The following is a 19251-nucleotide window of genomic DNA, read 5'->3' as shown; positions in this document are numbered from 1 at the left end:
AATTATAGGCGACATTGATTCTTCAAGATCGGCGACAGCAGACAAATCCTAGCGGGGAGCTGCGATTGCCGTGCTGGCATCGCAGGGAAGTGCAAGGACGCCGCGGTAGTTTCCCTGTACATACAGGACGGCAAATACGAATCCAAAACATCTCATCCAGGAACGTGGAGCGTACGAACGACTCGTAAGACCTACCAGAGGTATTCTAACGTTGCTCTCCCCAAACACAGAAAAAAGGGGATGAACTTACCAGTTGTGTTAGACTACGCTGGGAAAATATTTTCGCCCAAGTTACTGGAAGTGCGATACTCTTATGTTGCGATTTTTTCAGTGCGTGCAAAGGAGGTTCCAAGAAACCACGTTGTCAAAAATTTTGGTTATCTCAACTGCCCCTTCGTTGATAATATGCTGGGCGCAGAAGGGCGTATGCCAGCTCAGCCGGCTTCAACCCCTCCTCAAATCTCTCAGCAAGCCCTAGCGCTGTTTGAATGGGAGAGGATTGGGAAAGAGTTCCACAGCTTTACTGCAGTACAGTGTGGGAACAAACTACTTTGTTTGCTGCATATCCTGGTACGCACTGCAGGCAGTGGCGTAGCAAAGGGGTGGGGGGGTCCGAGGGGCCTGTGTGGGGGTGTCATATACGTCTGGAGACACACGGAGATTGTTGATAACCTCACCTTCCTCGAATAAACCCGGGGGAGGGGGGGAGGGGACAGAAGACCTATGGGCACCGGGTGCCAGACGACCTAGCTACGCCACTGACTGCAGGTGTCCCGTTGCTGCCATCATTGCTGTAAAAGCAAAGCATTCAGCGTTATAACGCACTTGGCATAACGCCGGAACATAAAACAGCTTATGCCGTCTGACGAGCGCTATCCAGTGTTGACGCTGTTCTGCTTCATACGGTCGGCTTGGAAACCTGTAAAACTTTGTTCCTCATGAGTTGGTGTACGAGCTGTTGCAGCCCACTACTCAACAGCTCGGGTTGCACTTCGGCATTGCTCAGAAAAGGCAACAGCTACGCGCGAAACAGTGCACATACAGGCTTTCCGAACGCAAGCGGGCCGGTCGTATCCTGCCGGTTCCGCGCTCGCCGCCGCGAGGGGCGCCCTAGTAGGCGCGGGAACTACGTTCGCAACCTGCCTATAGGAATCGTTTGGGATTCTCACATTTCTTTCATTTTTATGAGTACACTGTGTGTCACATGAACCTGTCTTGAAACGAAACGTACCGTTGCTAACACCGGCGACCATTATGGTTGTCTAACTGCTTATCATACTATAATATAACGAAACATCATAATGGTACTGATTAATATCGCCATGTAGTCTTTAGTCATAGGTAAACAAAGTTAACTAGAGGCATAAGTGGTGAGAGCAAATTATATAGAAAACTACTATTGAACCGTAAAAATAACTCATTGTATAGTTTTCCCTCACATTGTTTCATTTGTTTTACGCGTGTCTCTGTGTCTTCCGTGCTGTACTCGTGTGGCCATCAATTACGAGCTTGCCGAAGCCCTTGTCAGCTTTATTAAACAAGGGATTCAAGTCAGTTGCATCTAATACTACATCTTAAGTGACTGACCTGTTATTCGTTTTATCTAAATATTATGGACTGGCACTACTTGGCAAGCATTAAACCATTTTTTTTATTGCACTTAAGCTGCAGGCGTCATAGATTGCCAGAACATTTTCATGAAAACAGCCAGGAAAGGCTTGGAAAAAGATCGGGAAACTTTAAATTGGCCACATAGGTATGCTGTCTTGTTACATGTCAAAGTTTCCAGAAAGTCTCTGTGTTAAATATATTTTTAAAACGTTTCACTTCATAAAAATTGAAGGAAATTGGTTCTATTTATTGAAAAAAAAAGAAAGTCAAGCATTTCTTACTCAATATGTTTTTTTTTGCGTTAACTAAACGTCCTGAACCTCGATAGCCTAGAAAAAATTTTCATCTTTCAAAGCACCTTAAATAATTTACTGTGATAGAATTCATTCGAACTATACTATCAGTTCTGTTTCCTAGGAGGTGCATATCTGTCGTGCCATGACACAAAGTGCTCGTGTGGTATTTCGGGTGCTCATGTGGTATACCTAACTTGGAAACCTGTTAGCATGCCCAAGCGGCCTCATTACCTGCAAGAAATTAAGGTACCATATCAATACAATCAACCCATCTGCCATCTGTTGAAGTTATGGCCAATGACCCATTCATTTAAAAGTATGAGAAATACATTTCAATGTGTACTAAGCAAAATAAATTACAATCTTAGGCATGATACTGGGAATATTCCAGTCACGTCTTCTCAAAACATCCCTCTGCACGGGCATACTTAACTACCAGCCAAAAAAACTGTACAGACAGCCCAACTGGGTAACGTTTCCGCAATAAATATAGGGACCATTTGGGATAAGTACATTAATGCATCATATATGAACTTGTCATAAAAGGGAACATACTGTTGCTGACACGAGCAGCAGTTGTGACTGTTTAATTGTTCACCATACCATGCAATAGAACATTGCATAAAGGTACTGATTTGTATTAACAAGCAGCCATTAGTCATAGTTAAACCGCATTAAGTATTGACTTAGATGGTTTGAGTATATATATTCAGCTGCTTAATGAACATATAAAGAATACGCATCTGTTATTTTTGCCTCATATTGCTGCATGTACTTATTTGCAGCATACACCTGCAGCACCTTTGGGACTAATGACATAAAGGTCATGGCCAGCCTGGCGACCATGCTTGCCAAGGAGTAGTGTAAATATTTAATCTGTTTCCATAATAGCATAAGACAAGAATTTAAGGAATTCATGTATTATATCGAGCAATAAAAACGGTTAATGCATTGCCGGTGCATTTGTTTTATTTTTTGCACTGCATGATTCAGCACTATATAAATTCTTTCTGTTTATGCAACATATATGAAAGTACAGCTTGTTCAGGAGCTTTATTAATCTACTAACGGTAATACATAAGTGCAGATGAAAAGGAACAGGTGCACATGCATAATATCTGCATTCCATGCATTTCATATCTATAAAATGAAATGAAATACATTCAAAACGTTTTGCTACCGCATGTAATGAAAAATGTAAACTAACTTGTAGATAGCCGCTATGGAGTTATGGCCTTATACACTCTTTGTAGACTTGTCTATAAAATGTCTGTGTCTATAGAGTGTCTATAAATTAATGAAAATGCACGTTTGTTGGCAAGTGTATGCAGAATGTCATAGAAAAAAGTGTATTGGATTATAAAGTTCTGTTTTTGTAGACTGAAGTCTGTAGAATGTCTATAGTATATATACATTTGTCTGTAGACATTCCATGGACTTCAGTCTACAAAAGTAGAACTGTAAGCCTATACACTTGCCCATAGACATTATGCAGACAACTGTCTACAAACATGAATTTTAATGAATCCATAGACACTCTAGACTCAGACTTTTTATAGACTAGTCCATAAAAAGTGTATGGCCATAAGTCTATAGACGGTCCATAGACAGTCTATAGACTTAGACTTCTTATAAACTAGTCCATAAAAAGTGTATGGCCATAAGTCTATCGAAAGTCTATAGACAATCTATAGACTCAGACTTTTTATAGACTAGTCCATAAAAAGTGTATGGCCATAAGTCTATAGACGGTCCATAGACAGTCTATAGACTTAGACTTCTTATAGACTAGTCCATAAAAAGTGTATGGCCATAAGTCTATCGAAAGTCTATAGACAATCTATAGACTCAGACTTTTTATAGACTAGTCTATAAAAAGTGTATGGCCATAAGTCTACAGACAGTCTATAGACAGTGTATAGACAGTCTATAGACTCAGACTTTTTATAGACTAGTCTATAAAAAGTGTGCGGCCATAAGTCTATAGACTGTCTATAGACTAGTCTAAAGAAATGTCTATAGACAGTCTATAAACTCAGACTTTTTATAGACCAGTCTATAAAAAGTGTGCGGCCATAAATCTATAGACTGTCTATAGACCAGTCTAAATAAATGTTTATAGACAGTCTATAGACTTCATAGACAAATGTCTATGGACTTTCTATAAAAATTTTTGTAAGGGTGGTGACGGGAGAGAAAGTCCCAACCTAAAATAATATCGTGGGAACAGTGGGGAAGAACGACGAACTCGACTGTGTAGACCACTCCTTGAATTTCAAGTCTGGCGGTGCACGCAGCCACCGGCTGGACGTGCTCTGCTGTGGCTGTGCGGAGTAAAGGACCGAAGAAAGGCGTCGTGACTTTTCGTATTGAGCGGCATAGTTTTTCGGCAATTACAGATATGGCGGCACCTGTGTCAATGAGGGCAAGCACAGAGACTCCTTCAACAGCGACATCAATAACGTTGGGCGGCGAAAAAAGAGGGCTTGAGTGTTGTGACGATGACGCAGTTCTTGCCTCGGGAACTGCGCCACTTAGTTTTCCGTGTCAGCGGTAGAGGGACGTCGACGCATCGGGGAGAGCGAGCGACGACGAGGAGAAGGAGAACGGCGGTCGGAAACTGGGCGAAGGCTTGGGCGGGGAAGGGGTAAATCGCGGTCTGGAGCGTAAGACGACGGATAGTCGTACGCGGCTGTGCGTAGGTCATCACGTGGATGAAGTGGACGGCGGCGGCACAGGCGTGCGACGTGCCCGGGAATACCACACGAATAGCAGATGGACCGATTGTCCGGTGTGCGCCAGCGATTAATCACTCGATGGGCTGGAGGTCGTGGTGGCGTGGGCGTAAAAACAGGGCTAGGCATCGGAGGCGAAGGCCGGTGGTCGTGGTCGTGGTCGTGCGACGGCGTCGGCGTAAGTCAATGGGGCGGTGAGTTGAGGCGCCCATTCCAGAGGAAGGACCTCGGACACTTGTTCTTCTATAACGTGTCGTAGGGTTGGGCTAAGGGACGAACTTGACTCTGGTGGGTTGGAGATCAGGGAGAGCTGGCGAGCAACTTCTTCCCGGACGAAAGCCTTGATTTGCGAGAGGAGGGTGGCATCTGGAAAAGGAGAGGTCAAGCCGGACAACGATTCCTGATGGGGAACAGGACGGCGAGTGAGGAGGCGTTGACGGCGGAGCTCGTCATAGCTTTGGCAAAGTTCAATAACTTGTGCAACAGTAGATGGGCTCTTTGAAATGAGCATCTGAAACGCGTCCTCGTCGATACCCTTCATGATATGCTTGATTTATTTGCCCTCAGTCATGCATGCATCGACGCGTTTACAGAGATCGATGACATCTTCGATGTAGCTGGTAAAGTTCTCACCAGGCTGCTGAGAGCGCGACTGCAGGCGCTGTTCGGCACGAAGCTTTTGCACAGCAGGGCGGCCGAAGACCTCGCTGAACTTTGTCTTGAACACCGTCCAGCTTGGAACTTCGCTTTCGTGGTTCCGAAACCACAAGTGGGCAATTCCGGTGAGGTAGAAAGGGACGGTGGTCAATTTCGTGATGTCATCCCATTTGTTGTTCCGACTGACGCGTTCGTATGATGAGAACCAGTCATCAACGTCATGGTCGTCAGTGCCGCTAAAGATAGGAGGGTCCCGCTGGCGGAACGTGCCGGGGCATACGGTAGACTGGGGAGCAGGTGGTGGTAAGCTCGTGGCGCTTTCGGTGGTCATGATGGCAGGGAGAGTCCGGCTGCGCAATTCCAGGATTGCAGGAGACCCAGCAAACCTCCACCAATTATGGCAAAGAAGTCCGACACGGCTGTGGACGACACGAAGGACGTGGACAAGAAGACGCAACAGCGTAGGCTTAGCCGGTACAAAACCAGGAACAGCGTCTAGCCCAAGCCCCACTTCAGAGGCATTGGCGATCCGGCTGCGGAGCTCTGCACGGCGCACTTCTTCCTTACATTACCTCTACCATTCGTAGGTTTGTTTGCAGATGATTGTGTTATTTACCGTATTTCTGATCCAACTGATCATGTTGCGCTACAGAAAGGTCTAGATCGTGTAACAAAATGGTGCGCTAAATGGCTATTGACAGTACACACTGACAAATGTAAATTAGTAACTTTCAGCCGAAAACTATGAAACTCCGCGTTCACCTACTCGCTTAACAATCACCCAGTCTCAGCGGCATCTTCATACAAATACCTCGGTATCCACTTTACTCCTAAGCTTTCCTGGACGACACACATAAATAAAACCGTAGCTAAGGCTTCACATACTCTCGGATATGTAAAACGAAATCTTCATGGTGCGCCACCTGAGACATGAAAACTAGCTTACTTAACGTTTGTTCGCCCGCAACTTGAATTTGCATCGCCTCTCTGGTCACTTTACCAAGCATACTTAGCACACTCCCTTGAATCCGTTCAAAACCATGCTGCGCGCTTCATCGCTTGCGATTATAGCCGACATTCCAGCGCGACTAACATCAAGATGACGCTATCACTTCCACCTTTAAAATCACGTCGAACGGTTTTCCTGATTTGATTTGATAAAATTGTGTCCAGCCGTCATAGAAACACGCTGCCCTTGTCTCAGCCATGCCGTGCATCACATCGTCTTCATAATCACAGTAGCTTTCTGCGCATTTTTGGTTATACTAAAGCATTTACCATGTCGGCTGTCCTGCGTGCCATAAACCATTGGAATGGCCTTCCTGATGACGTCACAAACACCAGACACGCTAACGCATTTAGAGGTAGGATAACCGCCATACTTACATAATATCTTTGGTTTTATGTGCTGTTGCCAAAACAAAACGTTTTCTAATGTTCTATTACATGCATGAAAATGTGCTCTTGTTTAGTTCTGAGCCTCATTGTGTTCCGTCTTGCACCACTGAATCGATAAACACCACTGAATCTTGTTTTTTCCCTGTCACGTTTGCTTCCGCTCATACGGTATACACACACCGATGCGTGCGAAAATAAAATCTATCGTTGAAAGCGCAGCGCTGTCTCAGTGTATCTGTTTCTTTCTACGTCATCGTTCAGTCACGCTTATATACTCTATCAAGGGGTACATAGCCTCGTTCTAAAACCTAAAATTTGTATAGCTGTTATCCTTCATTTTAGCAGCATATTGTGTGGTGTTTATCGCTAACAGATGTATAACGTTTTTCTTCAATCGTTGTATTTGCTCTTATGCTATTGCGATTTCAATGTATATTGTCCTACTCACACAATACACCCATGTAAAGGAACCTGTGAGTTATTTGAATAAAATAAATCTTGTGTCTAGAAGAGCGGTGACTTCGTGGCCGTCGAGAAGCCCGTTAAGGTCAGTGGTTTTTTGTCTGGCGTTGCAGTTCGGGCGAAGCGTCTGGTCAGGGCTGCGTCGCGTTGTCCCAGTGATGCCACCTCATGTCGTCAAGTCCCCATTAGAAAGCGGTTTCTTGTCCTTGAGGCTTCGTTTAAGTGGCGGCGTGCCATCGCCACGTCGGAGGGAGGGCGCTTGCGGCGTCTTCATCGGCGGCGGAGGATCTTCGGCATTTTGACGAACAACAACCGTACCTCCATTGGTTGCTGCTTTTAGTTTCACAGATATGGGACAGCGGACCGGCTACGGGTAGAGCCCGTGTAGGATCGGTGCTGCGGCGAGTGGCAACGACCTGGCGACGGCGAGCGGGAAGGTTGTCAAGGTCTCCACTGAGTGGCTGCGAGGTAGTCGGCGATGTCTCGTGGTGGTTCTCCCAGGTCTAGACGCTGTGCGTTGGCAGCAAACCCTCGTAGTCTCATCTCGCGCTACGGACACCGGCGGCATACGAGGGCATCTTCTCCACTGTGGTCGATGGTCCGGAGCGGACGGCGGTCCGCAGCGCGCCATACGTCCGTCTTCCTTGGGACGTTTATTTATTTATTTATTTATTTATTTATTTATTTATTTATTTATTTATTTATTTATTTATTTATTTGTAAAATACCTTACAAGGCCCCTACATGGGGATTGAGTAAGGGGGGCATACAATCTTTGTACATACAATCTATTAACAACAATAACAAATGAAAACAGCAGCCAAGTGCACAGCCTAAAAGTTAGAGAAACATGTTAGCTACATAAAGCTGGATATGATTACAATAAAAAGGAACAATATAAGTTTGTAACAAACGTATAACACTGCAAGAAAAAGGTAGAAAAAAAATACTACAGAACAGTGAGTGTGATATTAATGGTTAACATGGGTTAAGCGAGTTCAGTGAGTGCTTGAATTTATTACGGTCAGTTTCCGAAACTATGTTGTGGGGGAGGTTGTTCCAGAGCCGAATGGCACGTGGAATTGCAGACGAGTTAAAGGCTTCTGTTTTACCATAGATGCACATGAAGCTATGATGATTGTATAATCTGTGCGACGTGTGCGATGACGTTTCTAGGTGTAAGGAACGTTTGTTAGTGCGGTGAGCGTATTTATGAAATAATGGCAAAAGCGCTATGTCGCGACGATTACTCAGCAGCTGCAGTGAAATGTGAATCTTTACTTGAGTCACGCTAGAACGGTAGTCATAATTTCGGGAAATGAAACGTGCGGCTCTATTTTGGATTGATTCCAGCATGGTAATTAGGTAATTTTGGTGGGGAGACCAGATTGGAGCGGCGAACTCAAGTCGAGGGCGAACAAATGTTTGAAATGCCAGTTTGCGGATAAGTGGAGGTGAATTCCGAAGGTTACGTCGCAAGTAACCCAGTGATCGAGAAGCACTGGCACAGATGGTAGTAATGTGAGAAGTCAAGAAGAGGTTTGTTGAAAGATTAACGCCTAGATATTTAAATGATGAGGTCCGAGATAATGGGACATTTTTAATACAGTAAGAATAGTCCAAGTTAGTGCGTTTGGGGGTGAAGGACATCACTTTACATTTTGATGAGTTTAGAGTCATTAGCCAGGTGTCACACCAATTAATAATTTTGTTAAGATCATTTTGGAGGATCAGGTGGTCATCGGAGGTGTTAATAGAACGATAGATAATGCAGTCGTCAGCGAAAATGCGCATACATGATGATAAGTTATTGGATATGTCATTATTGTATATCAGAAAGAGTAAGGGACCAAGAACGCTTCCTTGTGGTACACCGGATGAAACATCTGAAAGGGGCGAGGAGAAGCTGTTAGCGAAAGTAAACTGCTGCCTGTTAGAAAGAAAATTTCGAAGCCAGGATAGTGTTAGTGAATTAAGTTTTAATGATGATAACTTCAAAAACAGGTGACAATGAGCTACACGATCAAAAGCTTTAGAAAAATCCAGAAAGATGCTGTCAGTTTGAAGGTATGAGTCCACGTTAAAATGTAAATCTGTCGTAAATTCAAGCAGTTGCGTTTCGCACGACAAACCTCTCCTGAAACCATGTGGTTATGCCCAGGTTCACAGGCGGGCAGGCTGGAGGCGGCAGTGGCAGAAGCTGGTGACATGTCCCTGGCGTGGGCGGCGTGGAGGCGGATCTTGACGGCGAGCAACGGCGGCATAGGTCATCGCTCCAGGCTGGGGATGTGTTGATTCCGGATGGACTTGGGGAACTCCCAATGACCGCTGGATTCGGGACCTAATGGCCCCACTAAGCCAGCAATTCAGGCCACCTGAGGCTGCGACCTTGGGAGCATCCTATCCTCTCTTGCTCCTCGCACACAATTGCTCGGATGGACTCACGCAAATCTTTGCTGCCAAATGCTTGGACCTCGTATTTCGGCGTAACCATTTGGCGATCATATATTGTCTGGTGAGCATTTCCGGCGCCTTCTCGTTGGCCGTGGTTTCCGCTGAAAATGTCCCGACAGCCTTCGGTGGGTTACGAATTACTCCCGCGAACAGGTATTGCCTCACAACCCTCATCGGGGATGAATTTTCTTTTCTTCTGACGTGCCAGGGTCTGCATGACGAAACAAGTGGCTTACCCTTCAGTGAAGACAGCGACTTTTTCGTTAGGTAGCTGCGTCCGAAGTTCTGGGAGGACTTTAGCCTATTCTCTACGCACTACGCTCGCCTGAAGAAAGCTGCTGCGAAACAGGTCCCTTGACGTTAAGGTTCACTCTTGATTTTCAAACCATATGTTTGAGCAGAGTCATCCTTGCAGTTCCAGTTGTAGAATGTCGCGACTCTTTCGTAGGTCTCTAGCGAGATTTCTGGGCCTTCAGCCGCGAATGGTCGCTGGCCCCCGAAGTTGTTGCAGCAGAACAGGGAACGATAGAGTTGTCATCGCGCCTACTCACTTGGTGTTGGTACTGGCCGGCTCGGGTGGAAGTCTGTTCTCCGGGGTGGGTTTAATTGCCAGCGGCTAGCTCGATGGTCCACGCCGACGTTAGCGATGTGTTCCCGGTTAGGGCTTCTTCACGGATCTGCGGGGTGTCCGGAACATGAACGATGATACACCTCCACCATATTTCACGTTGTAGTGACGGTGAACAAATAAGGAGCAGTGAAACCTTTGAGTAATGAAAACTGCTTATTGGGCGAACCTGTGCCCAGAATCACAAGTAACACAAGTGCAATGATAGTGGCGAGCACAGTTGGCGGTTGTCGAAAATCTGATGAGTGGGTCATGTGCGCCGGCTTTTATACATGAATCGTCGATTAATTATGGGGTTTTACGTGCCAAAACCACTTTCTGATTATGCTGATTATGAGGCACACCATAGTGGAGGACTCCGGAAATTCATGAATCGTCGAAGGTTCCGGCGTAATCGCTGGTGTCCGCGTGCCTTCCCGAAAGCACTACACAATGCGCGTCGTGTAAACAATCAGATTGCACAAGGTTCGGTGACAGTAGAAACGGATGAACCATCGATAATATTCGAGAAACTTCCAATGCATGCCGGCGCTTCCTGTATACCGAGCGGTAACGTTTAACATTTGTTAGCCGGTGAAAAGCGGTCACAGGAGAAATATAATCAATGCCACGTGTCAATGGGCAAGTGCCAATTTCATTGACCACGTGGTGGTTCTCTGCTGTCAAGTGACAAGGTTTATGCTTTCTTTTAATGCGAAGCATTCTTGTCGAATGTAGTGTACCTTTTTTTTGTCATCTGCCATCGGTTTTACGAATTTAATGGGCCAATCCCGAAGGCTATACAGTACAACGAGTTAGTGCAGTCCTTGGGCCGATTCCCAAGGGTAGTGTCAAGCGCAGTCTTAAAATGTGAGCCAATCCCGAAGATAGCGACCGCAGTGCCGAAGTGCCCCGAAAGGCAAACGCTTATCGCTTGACACATCCGCTCTCTACTTCCCGGAAAGCGCGCCAGGGCTCTTCCACAAGTGGCGTGGAATCCCTACGCATCCAGAAATCGAAGTGACGATATATGCCAGACGCTGTAGAGACGTCAGGACTCTTCGTGAAAGAGGCGCTCACTTCTTCCCACTTCATTGCACCTTGGGAACTGCGTCTCCAAGCCGCTATACTGGACCGTCTCCCGCCAGGATGCCGCGTCCCAAGAAGTTTCTTACCGAGGCCTAGTTTCAGGAATGCGCGCCGAGCCCGTAGAAATGGCTCGGACGCTTGAGGCCCGCGCTGCCTGGTGGAACTAAGGTGGATCGCCAAAAATGCACGCGGTGCCACCAAAGCAGGAAAATGGAGTTGACCATGATGATGATGATGGTGATGATGTGATGGTGGTGGTGGTGGTGGTCCTCCTTTATCGCGCGTACTCACTAAGACAAAGGATCAGGCGTCAGGAAGTTGCTTAAGACGATTCTATTTGAAAAGGAGAAACTGAAATTAAAAGGAAAAACAAAAGGAAATATTATGCACATCCCGCGTACTGTGAAAATCAGAGACCAAGAGCAAAACAAGAACAAGATAAAGCGGGAGCCAACGTTTCGACATGTTGACTTGTCTTTTTTCACGCGCGACTGGCCACTCGAGGCACTTTGCGTGTATTCGCGGGCTTGTTTCACGCCTAGGAAAACTAGTTTATGTAGCACGTATTGAGCAACACAAAGCTGTATTGGGAGTTTTTCGTGTTGCTCTTCAATTGTCTCATCGACGCTTTTCATCTAATTATAGTATTGTAGAAGTGCATTAATAAATTAGGACTAATTATTTAATTAGGTAGAATGAAAAAAATATTCCGAGTATCTGCACGCGACGGCAAACAACATTACCTTGGTTCTGTCCAGCTTCGGGGCACTCGCTTACTTACTTATTTATTTATTTATTTATTTACCTCAAAATACCTCTGTTGCGGGGTTTTACATGAGGAATGGTTAACCGTAAATAGAAACAATTCAACTACAAAAAAGAAACACTAAATACAAGAATGCAAAACTATGAACAAATACAGACAAGTAGTACATACAACACACCTAGCAGTAAAATACATAAATGTAGATATGGGTAATATTCAGCGCATTAAAAAAATTTACTTCACTTGATGTATACATATAAAGCTTTCGATGCAGCGTTTTACAACCTGGAGAGTGCGAGCAGTGCATAACACTATTTAATAATGTCAGCCAGAAGAACTTTAAATTTATCGGGGTCGGTATTGTTTACAGCATCTACGGGACTGGTTCCAATCCTTTGCCGTTTGGACGAAAAATGAAGTCATATGCGCAGTAGTATGGGCTTGTGAGGGATGAACAGCTTTTTGGTGACTTATGCGAAGTGATAGTCGAATAGCGGGAGTGATGACAGCGGGGTTAATCAACGAGTGTTAAAATTTGTGAAAAGTCGAAAGCCTCTACATTTTGCGGCGGCATTCAAAACTGAGAAGGTTGGCATTGGATTTTAGTGCTGTGACGCTAGTTAGATAAGAGCAATCTGAATAAATTAACCTTGCAGCGCGATTTTGGACCAATTCCAACATGTTTGAAAAGTTAATCTGATGGGGGTCCCAAACTGCTCTGGCGTACTCGAGTTTAGGTCGCACTAGCGTTTGGTAAGCAAGTATTTTCAGAGAGGACGGGGATTGATGCAAGTTCCGACGTAAATAAGCGAGGGTGCGGTAAGCATCGTTTGTGATGTTAACTATGTGAGACGACCATGTAAGATCACCAGATAGGCAGATGCCAAGATATTTATTTGAGTTTAGGGAAGATATTTGCGAACCGTAAATTGTGTAACATATTGTGAAATACGACGACCGACGGTGGAAGGGAACGAGTGCAGATTTCTTTGTGTCGAGGAACATCAACCACATGTCACACCATTTTTCGACGGGATGCAGATCATTTTGGAGCTTGGTAGAGTCAAGTTTGTTGTTGATGCTGCGGTAGATAACAGTCATCGGCGAATAATCGAATGTTAGAGGAGATATTATTGGGAAGATCATTTATATAAATCCGGAAAAGTGAAGGGCCCTGAACCGTGCCCTGTGGCACGCCCAAGACAACCGGCACGTTACGAGACGCACGGTTGTTAGCTCACACAAACTGTTGACGATTAGTAAGGAAGTCACGCACCCAGTTTAGGACAAGCGGGTTAAATGCGAGAGTTTAACTGGAAGGCGTTGATGAGCAACTTTGTCAAAAGCTTTCTCAAAATCTAAAGAGAGTGCGTCGACGGGCACGTTAACGTCTAGGCTGGAGCTGTATAGTTAATGAACATGGCTATAGTTGGGTAGAACATGAGTGATCGTTTAAGAATCCATGTTGGCAGGGATGAAAAAATTTACGGTTGTTAGAAATTTCATAATGTGGGAATAAATTATGTTCTCCATTATTTTTGAAGGGGCACTTGTAATCGATATGGGGCGATAGTTTTCTTGCGATGGTTTAGGGCTGTTCTTGTGCATAGGAATTATTTTGCCAACCTTCCAGTCATGAGGTACAATGCCGGTCACGAGGGATTGCTGGAAAACCTGCGATAAAAGAGCGCTGGAAATGCATTTTGTATGTTTTAGGATATCTGCATTGATGTAATCGATTCCAACTGATGATGTAAGTCTCAGGCACTCGATTATTTTTATTATTCCGTTAGCTTCAATTTTTGTGCCACGCATCTCATGGTGATCAGAATAGGGATAATCTGGGAGATCGCCTAGAGGCTCATCGGTAAACACTGAAGGGAAGGTAGAGTTTAGTATTACAGCGACGACCTCGTTTCGCGCGGGAAAGTTGAGGTCATCACTGAGTGATATAGGCGGACAAGGCTTAGGGTTGATAACTTGACAGGACTGTTTCGTAGGATAGCCGGTAAAGTAGATGATAGGAAGGAACGTTTAGTTTTGGTGGCGAGAGAGTCGAATTCCTTTTCAGTGATGCGGTACCTATTTCATGCGGAAAGTGTGTTAGATTGTTTTGCCGAACGAAATAGTCTTTTCATCTTGTTCTTCAGTCGCTATAACGCGTTGTTAAACCACGGTGAAGCTCGTTCTGTTACGGTGACTGTGTTCACGTATAAATCAACTAATTCTTTTATTTTATTTTTGAACTCGACTGAATGTTGAGAAAAGTTATTGATAAAATCTATAGAAAACTCGTTTAATTCCTTGTAAATGGCGCCATAGTCACCTTTATCATAAAGTGTTAATGTCTTTGTTTGCTTTTTAATGTGTGTTGGGTCACAAGAATATGTACCGTGGAGTATTGCGTGATCACTGAGACCACGTAAGTGCTTGAGTGGCGGAATGTGATCGGGGTGGGTTGTGAGCACGAAGTCTAGTATGTGGGTGAATGTGCGCTCTCTCTTGTAGTATTCGTGACAAGCTGAGATATGTTAAAAATGAGGCATGTGTTAATAAAATCGCTTTCGATGGAACGTTTCGACGCCGCGAGGGCGAGATCTTTCCACGTTATTGATGGAAAAATGAAATCGCCAAGTAGGATTAACACTGAGCGGGGGTTCAATACAAGCAGAGAATGTAGCGCATCATGGAATTTGTTGAAGAAGGCACAGTCAGCGTCCGGAGGTCGGTAACACGCGCCTTTAATCAGAGGTGAGTGGAAAACTTGCGAAAGTATGAAAATGATTTCTGGGTCACTATGGTTAACAAGTTGATAGCAGCGTAAGCTATGGTGAGTTGCAATTAAGACGCCCTCACCTCACCTGTTAACGCGGTCGTGCCGAAAGATGTTGAAGCCTCGTAAGCAAGAAGCGATTTCGGAGTCGATAACGGAAGAATGCAACCATGTTTAAGTTAGTGCAATTATTTTTCTTTCTGTAGTGTCAGTTATGTTACGCAAAGAATCAAGCTTCGGTAATATACTCCGAATATTAATGTAAAGGAAAGGCAAAGAGTTACGTTGTTTTGTGCACGAGTGACGGCCTTCAGCTACGAGTGACGAGCAACAACTTTCCAGGAAGCGTGGTCGTACAACAACGTCGAAGTTCCAATGCTTAGCTTAATGTAGCGTATACTTGAAGGGTTTGCCCTGTGCGCTTGCGAACTCGAGTATTTGCTTACGGACCAACCGAGTGGCTGAAGAAGTCTTTGGAAACGCTGTATGAAGAGCCCTTCAGTTTTCTGGCACTTGATAGAAGAGTCTCCTTAAACTTGAAATGCGTAAATTTGACGACGATAGGTATGTTTTTATTTGGCTGGAAAGACCCAAGCCGATGTGCCCGTTCAATATCCGCTGGCTCCACGTGAATCTCGAGCTTCTCAGCGCACAGCTTACTTACTAGTTTTTCGGATTGCTCCCTCGTCTCCCGAGTCGAGTCATCAAAGCCAAAGAAAACGAGGTTCAATCGGCGTGCCCTGTCTTCGTGATCATCTGTTCTTGCGGCTAGGCTACCGATTTTCGACGCGCTCTCTTCCGAGAGGGCCCGGTATTAGTTACTTGTTCTTTCATTGTTGTGATGGATGAGCAATCGTCTTCATTTTTAGTGAGCCTTTTATTGATTTCGACAAAACCTCTATCGAGTTCCGAAAGCTTAGAACGAACGGATTTCAATATCGCGCTTAAGTAAATTTGAGTGCGCTGATGAAAATGGAAGAAGGCGCTTGTGAGACCGAGAAACCTAATGCCAACATGCATGGTTGCTTGAGAACGAGCGCTCCAAGTCTAAAAAATGCAGTTGGGGTTATGCCTCCTCCGCCTAACAAGAACCTTCTTCCATTTTCATCAGCGCACTCAAAGTTACTCAAGCCCGGTATTGCAAGATCTTGCATGAAGGCGACCCTCAGGAGGTCTTGCGACCACCAAGTAGAGGCAAGCTTCCAATTACAAGCAGCCAGGCTGAATCGCGCAGGTTTCCCGTTACCACTTTTATCTAGCATCGCTGAAAGCCTCGCAACAAGCCTTCAAAGAAAGCAATCGGCAGCTTCTCAATCTGAGAATCACTCACGACAAATGGTTGCGGTTATCCCACATGTGCACCAGGTTGCGCATAATCTCAAGAAGATAGTCAGCAGCGCAGGCGTTAGGCTGTCGTTCACTGCCAGAAATAAATTAGGTAGTCCGTGCCACCATGTCAATCGGGTGACTGAGAACACTTAAAAAAGTTGTAAAAAGCAGCGCAGACAAAGGTTTGTTGTTGACTGTTGTGACTGTGTGGTCTATGAGATTCTTCTTTCATGCAAGCGTTTCTACATCGGTCAAACGGGGTGGTGCATCCATGACCGCATGCGCGAACACTCAAACAAGGTTCGAAAACATGCTGGAGATAGTCAACTATCACTGCATTGCAATGAATGCGGCTACAAGCCATCTTTGAAAGATGTGACCTATTTGTCAAAATACCGCGATGACCACGCACGTCTTATTTCCGAAGCCTTTCACATTCATAATAGCGGCGAAACATGTGTAAGCACCCCTCCATTTCTCTCCTTACGTAGGAGATAGCCTTCCTATCTCATTGATTGCAATTTCTGCCCAGCGCATGATGAATTCCTGTTGTTTTTGGGCTTTGAGATAGTGGCAGAGTGCATATATGCTGACTGATAGAATAAAGACACTTGGTTGTTAGTCAGCGCTGTGGTCTGTGTCCCTCTCTTCGTCCTGTTGCTCAGCGCTGTTTATTGCTCGTAATCAAGAACCAACCAGCCCAAATGCGTACTCTTCCGCTTTCTCTCACCTTTATATACTCCGGTGTCACGTGGTCCCCTTTGAACATATCCAGGTTCCGTAGCTCCAGGTCAACTCCGAGGTGTCTGGCCACCATGCGCACGAATGCGCAGGGCGGGCTGCCGTACTGGTTGTACAGAGCCACGGGCATGCCGGAGACCAATAGCGCGCGACACTCGACAATCCGCTCTTCTATATATAGGCTCAGATAAATGATATCCTGGCAACGTATTGCGAATACTGCGGCACCGCGGAGCGTCTCTCTGCACCGTGCTACGAGCAACGACGTTTCTGCGACCGCTGGTGCAAAAGAAATGCACCGGTGCGAAAGCGGTCGGGGAGTGCGACAGACGGGTATCCGCTACCGTTCGCCCTGAGAAACCAGTCCACAGAGTGGCGGCACGTGTATGTCGCGCTTTCCGGCAGTGTGTGCACCGGCGATTACGGCGAGCAGAGGCCGTGAATAGCGCGGCATCGCGGTCAGCGACCTCTCTTATTTCGCAAGCAAGTAAAGCACCGCGGGTCGCGCTTTCCAAGTGATTGCCGCCACCGCGTTGCTTTTGTGGAACGGCGAGGTCATTTTCTGTTAATTGCGCTATCCATCTTGTGCGTTTATAGTTGAGAGCTTTTGGTAAAAATGTCAGTGCGTGTGGCCTCGCGTTTTTTCCTTTCTCTTTGTTTTGCGTCCCTAAAATCGATTTATCTTAGCTGCAAGAAGTAGCCATATTAAAAAGTGCGGCTTCGATAATAAAATCTCGAAGCTGTAGATAAAATATCCGACGCTCGGAATCCCACATGCGCGAACAGGAACCGGGGTACTGGAATATAAGTCCGAGAGGGATGTTCAAGGGATCCCCAACACCTCGACAAATCGCAGTTCCTCTCCTACTGTCTCAAGAAAGCGATCTGGACGGGACGGCGGTCAACACCACTGCAACAACATTGGATCGGCCCTGCAAAGTGTTTATAGGACGCCCCCCACCCCTCCCCCCGTTTATTAGGCTCAAACTCTGTGCCCGTTTCTTCATTGTTGTTGTTGTTCGAGAAAGTTCACGTCTGTTTTTAACACAGAAGACGAGAATAAGACGCGACTATTCCTGAATTTATCTACAATGAGATGGAAGCCACCGAAACCGGAGCCTGACAAGCGCAACAAAGCCTACCTGGCCCCATGTGCTGGCTCCCGCGATCCCCAGATTAGCCAGGCGGCACACTTCGCTCCGTTCGCAGAGTACCTCACCAGACCGACTGTCCACTTGAATATGACTATAGAGCTGGGCTCAAATTTTTCATTAGGGAGTATCGGGATCGTCGGTGACTTCTTTTTCGTTTTTTTTTCAGCAGAGAGCTTTCCTTGGTTCTTTCACCCATGCCCTATATATATATATATATATATATATATATATATATATATATATATATATATATATATATATATATATATATATAGCTTCACATACAGCATGTATACATTTCACAGCATGCCCTTGTTTAATATACCACGTTTATGTAGTTGCAGGACGCCATATTCGCAATTTCGACTTTTAGGCCTCTTTCCGCAAATATACTATGCACTACTGTAAGTACGAAGTATAAACTTTGAAAGCCTCGGAATCCATTCGCGTGGTAGGTCCCTCATCCCGGTCATTTGCTTGTTCTAGGTGATCCCGCGTGCTACCTCTCCAGCAAAAAATTTCTAGCCAGGTCACTAGGCCAATAGGTGGTTGGAATTTCGCCGCCCATACAAGGGCGCCGATGCCACAGCACGTGCCCAGAATATATACCAGAATAAAAGACATTCGGTGCGGACGTAGTTCCCACAAACTAAGAGTTCTAGATATGGCATTTGCAAAGGTAAAATAAATATTTAGTCAAAGCTTAAAACATTCATGGCTGTGGGGGACGTGGCGAAAAAATGCAATGGGTGACAAAGCGAATGCATCTCTCGGGCATAGCCTAGAGGAGGATATATGTCTAGAGGAGGCTATGTCTCGGGTCCACTACGAGCCTTCGTGAAATCTTAAGCGTTACAAGAGTTGTGCGCATGAGTGAGCAGCCGCACGATGCAGTCGCGCGAGAGCGTCGAGGTGTCTAAATATTTTCACGTGGTAGTTACGGTCATGAACACAGTAGCAAAACTGTAAATGACGAAACTAACTCCTTATTGCGCGAACCTGTGCCCAGCAAAAGAGGCTACATCCAAAGCATAGCGATAGCGGCGAACAGAGTCAGCGATCATCGAAAATCTGATCTGCAGGTCAAGCGCGTCGGCTTTTATACAACAACCATCGAACTTTCCACAATAATCGCTGGTGCCCGCCTATGTTCCAGAAAGTACTACACAATTCGCGTCA

General features: G+C 45.5%; 1 protein-coding gene and 1 long non-coding RNA gene across 2 annotated transcripts in view; one reads left to right on the top strand and one right to left on the bottom strand.

Moving 5' to 3' along the window:
- Positions 1 to 2863, top strand: part of LOC135897898 (uncharacterized) — an 82247-nt gene extending 79384 nt beyond the window's left edge. Inside the window, exon 2 of the long non-coding RNA XR_010563185.1 lies at positions 2693 to 2863. This is a non-coding gene — a long non-coding RNA (uncharacterized lncRNA). The remainder of the gene's footprint in view (positions 1 to 2692) is intronic.
- The window catches only part of LOC135897896 (glutathione S-transferase 4-like), an 88534-nt gene extending 71252 nt beyond the window's left edge, over positions 1 to 17282 (bottom strand). Inside the window, exon 1 of the mRNA XM_065426581.2 lies at positions 16908 to 17282. Within this exon, the coding sequence (XP_065282653.1) occupies positions 16908 to 17048 (141 nt within the window). The 5' untranslated portion in view covers positions 17049 to 17282. The remainder of the gene's footprint in view (positions 1 to 16907) is intronic.
- Between the last annotated feature and the right edge of the window lie 1969 nt (positions 17283 to 19251).

The sequence above is a fragment of the Dermacentor albipictus genome, chromosome 2 (genome assembly GCF_038994185.2).
Source record: "Dermacentor albipictus isolate Rhodes 1998 colony chromosome 2, USDA_Dalb.pri_finalv2, whole genome shotgun sequence".
Taxonomy (NCBI): Eukaryota; Metazoa; Arthropoda; class Arachnida; order Ixodida; family Ixodidae; genus Dermacentor; species Dermacentor albipictus.
This window is presented reverse-complemented; position numbering and strand designations above follow the sequence as displayed.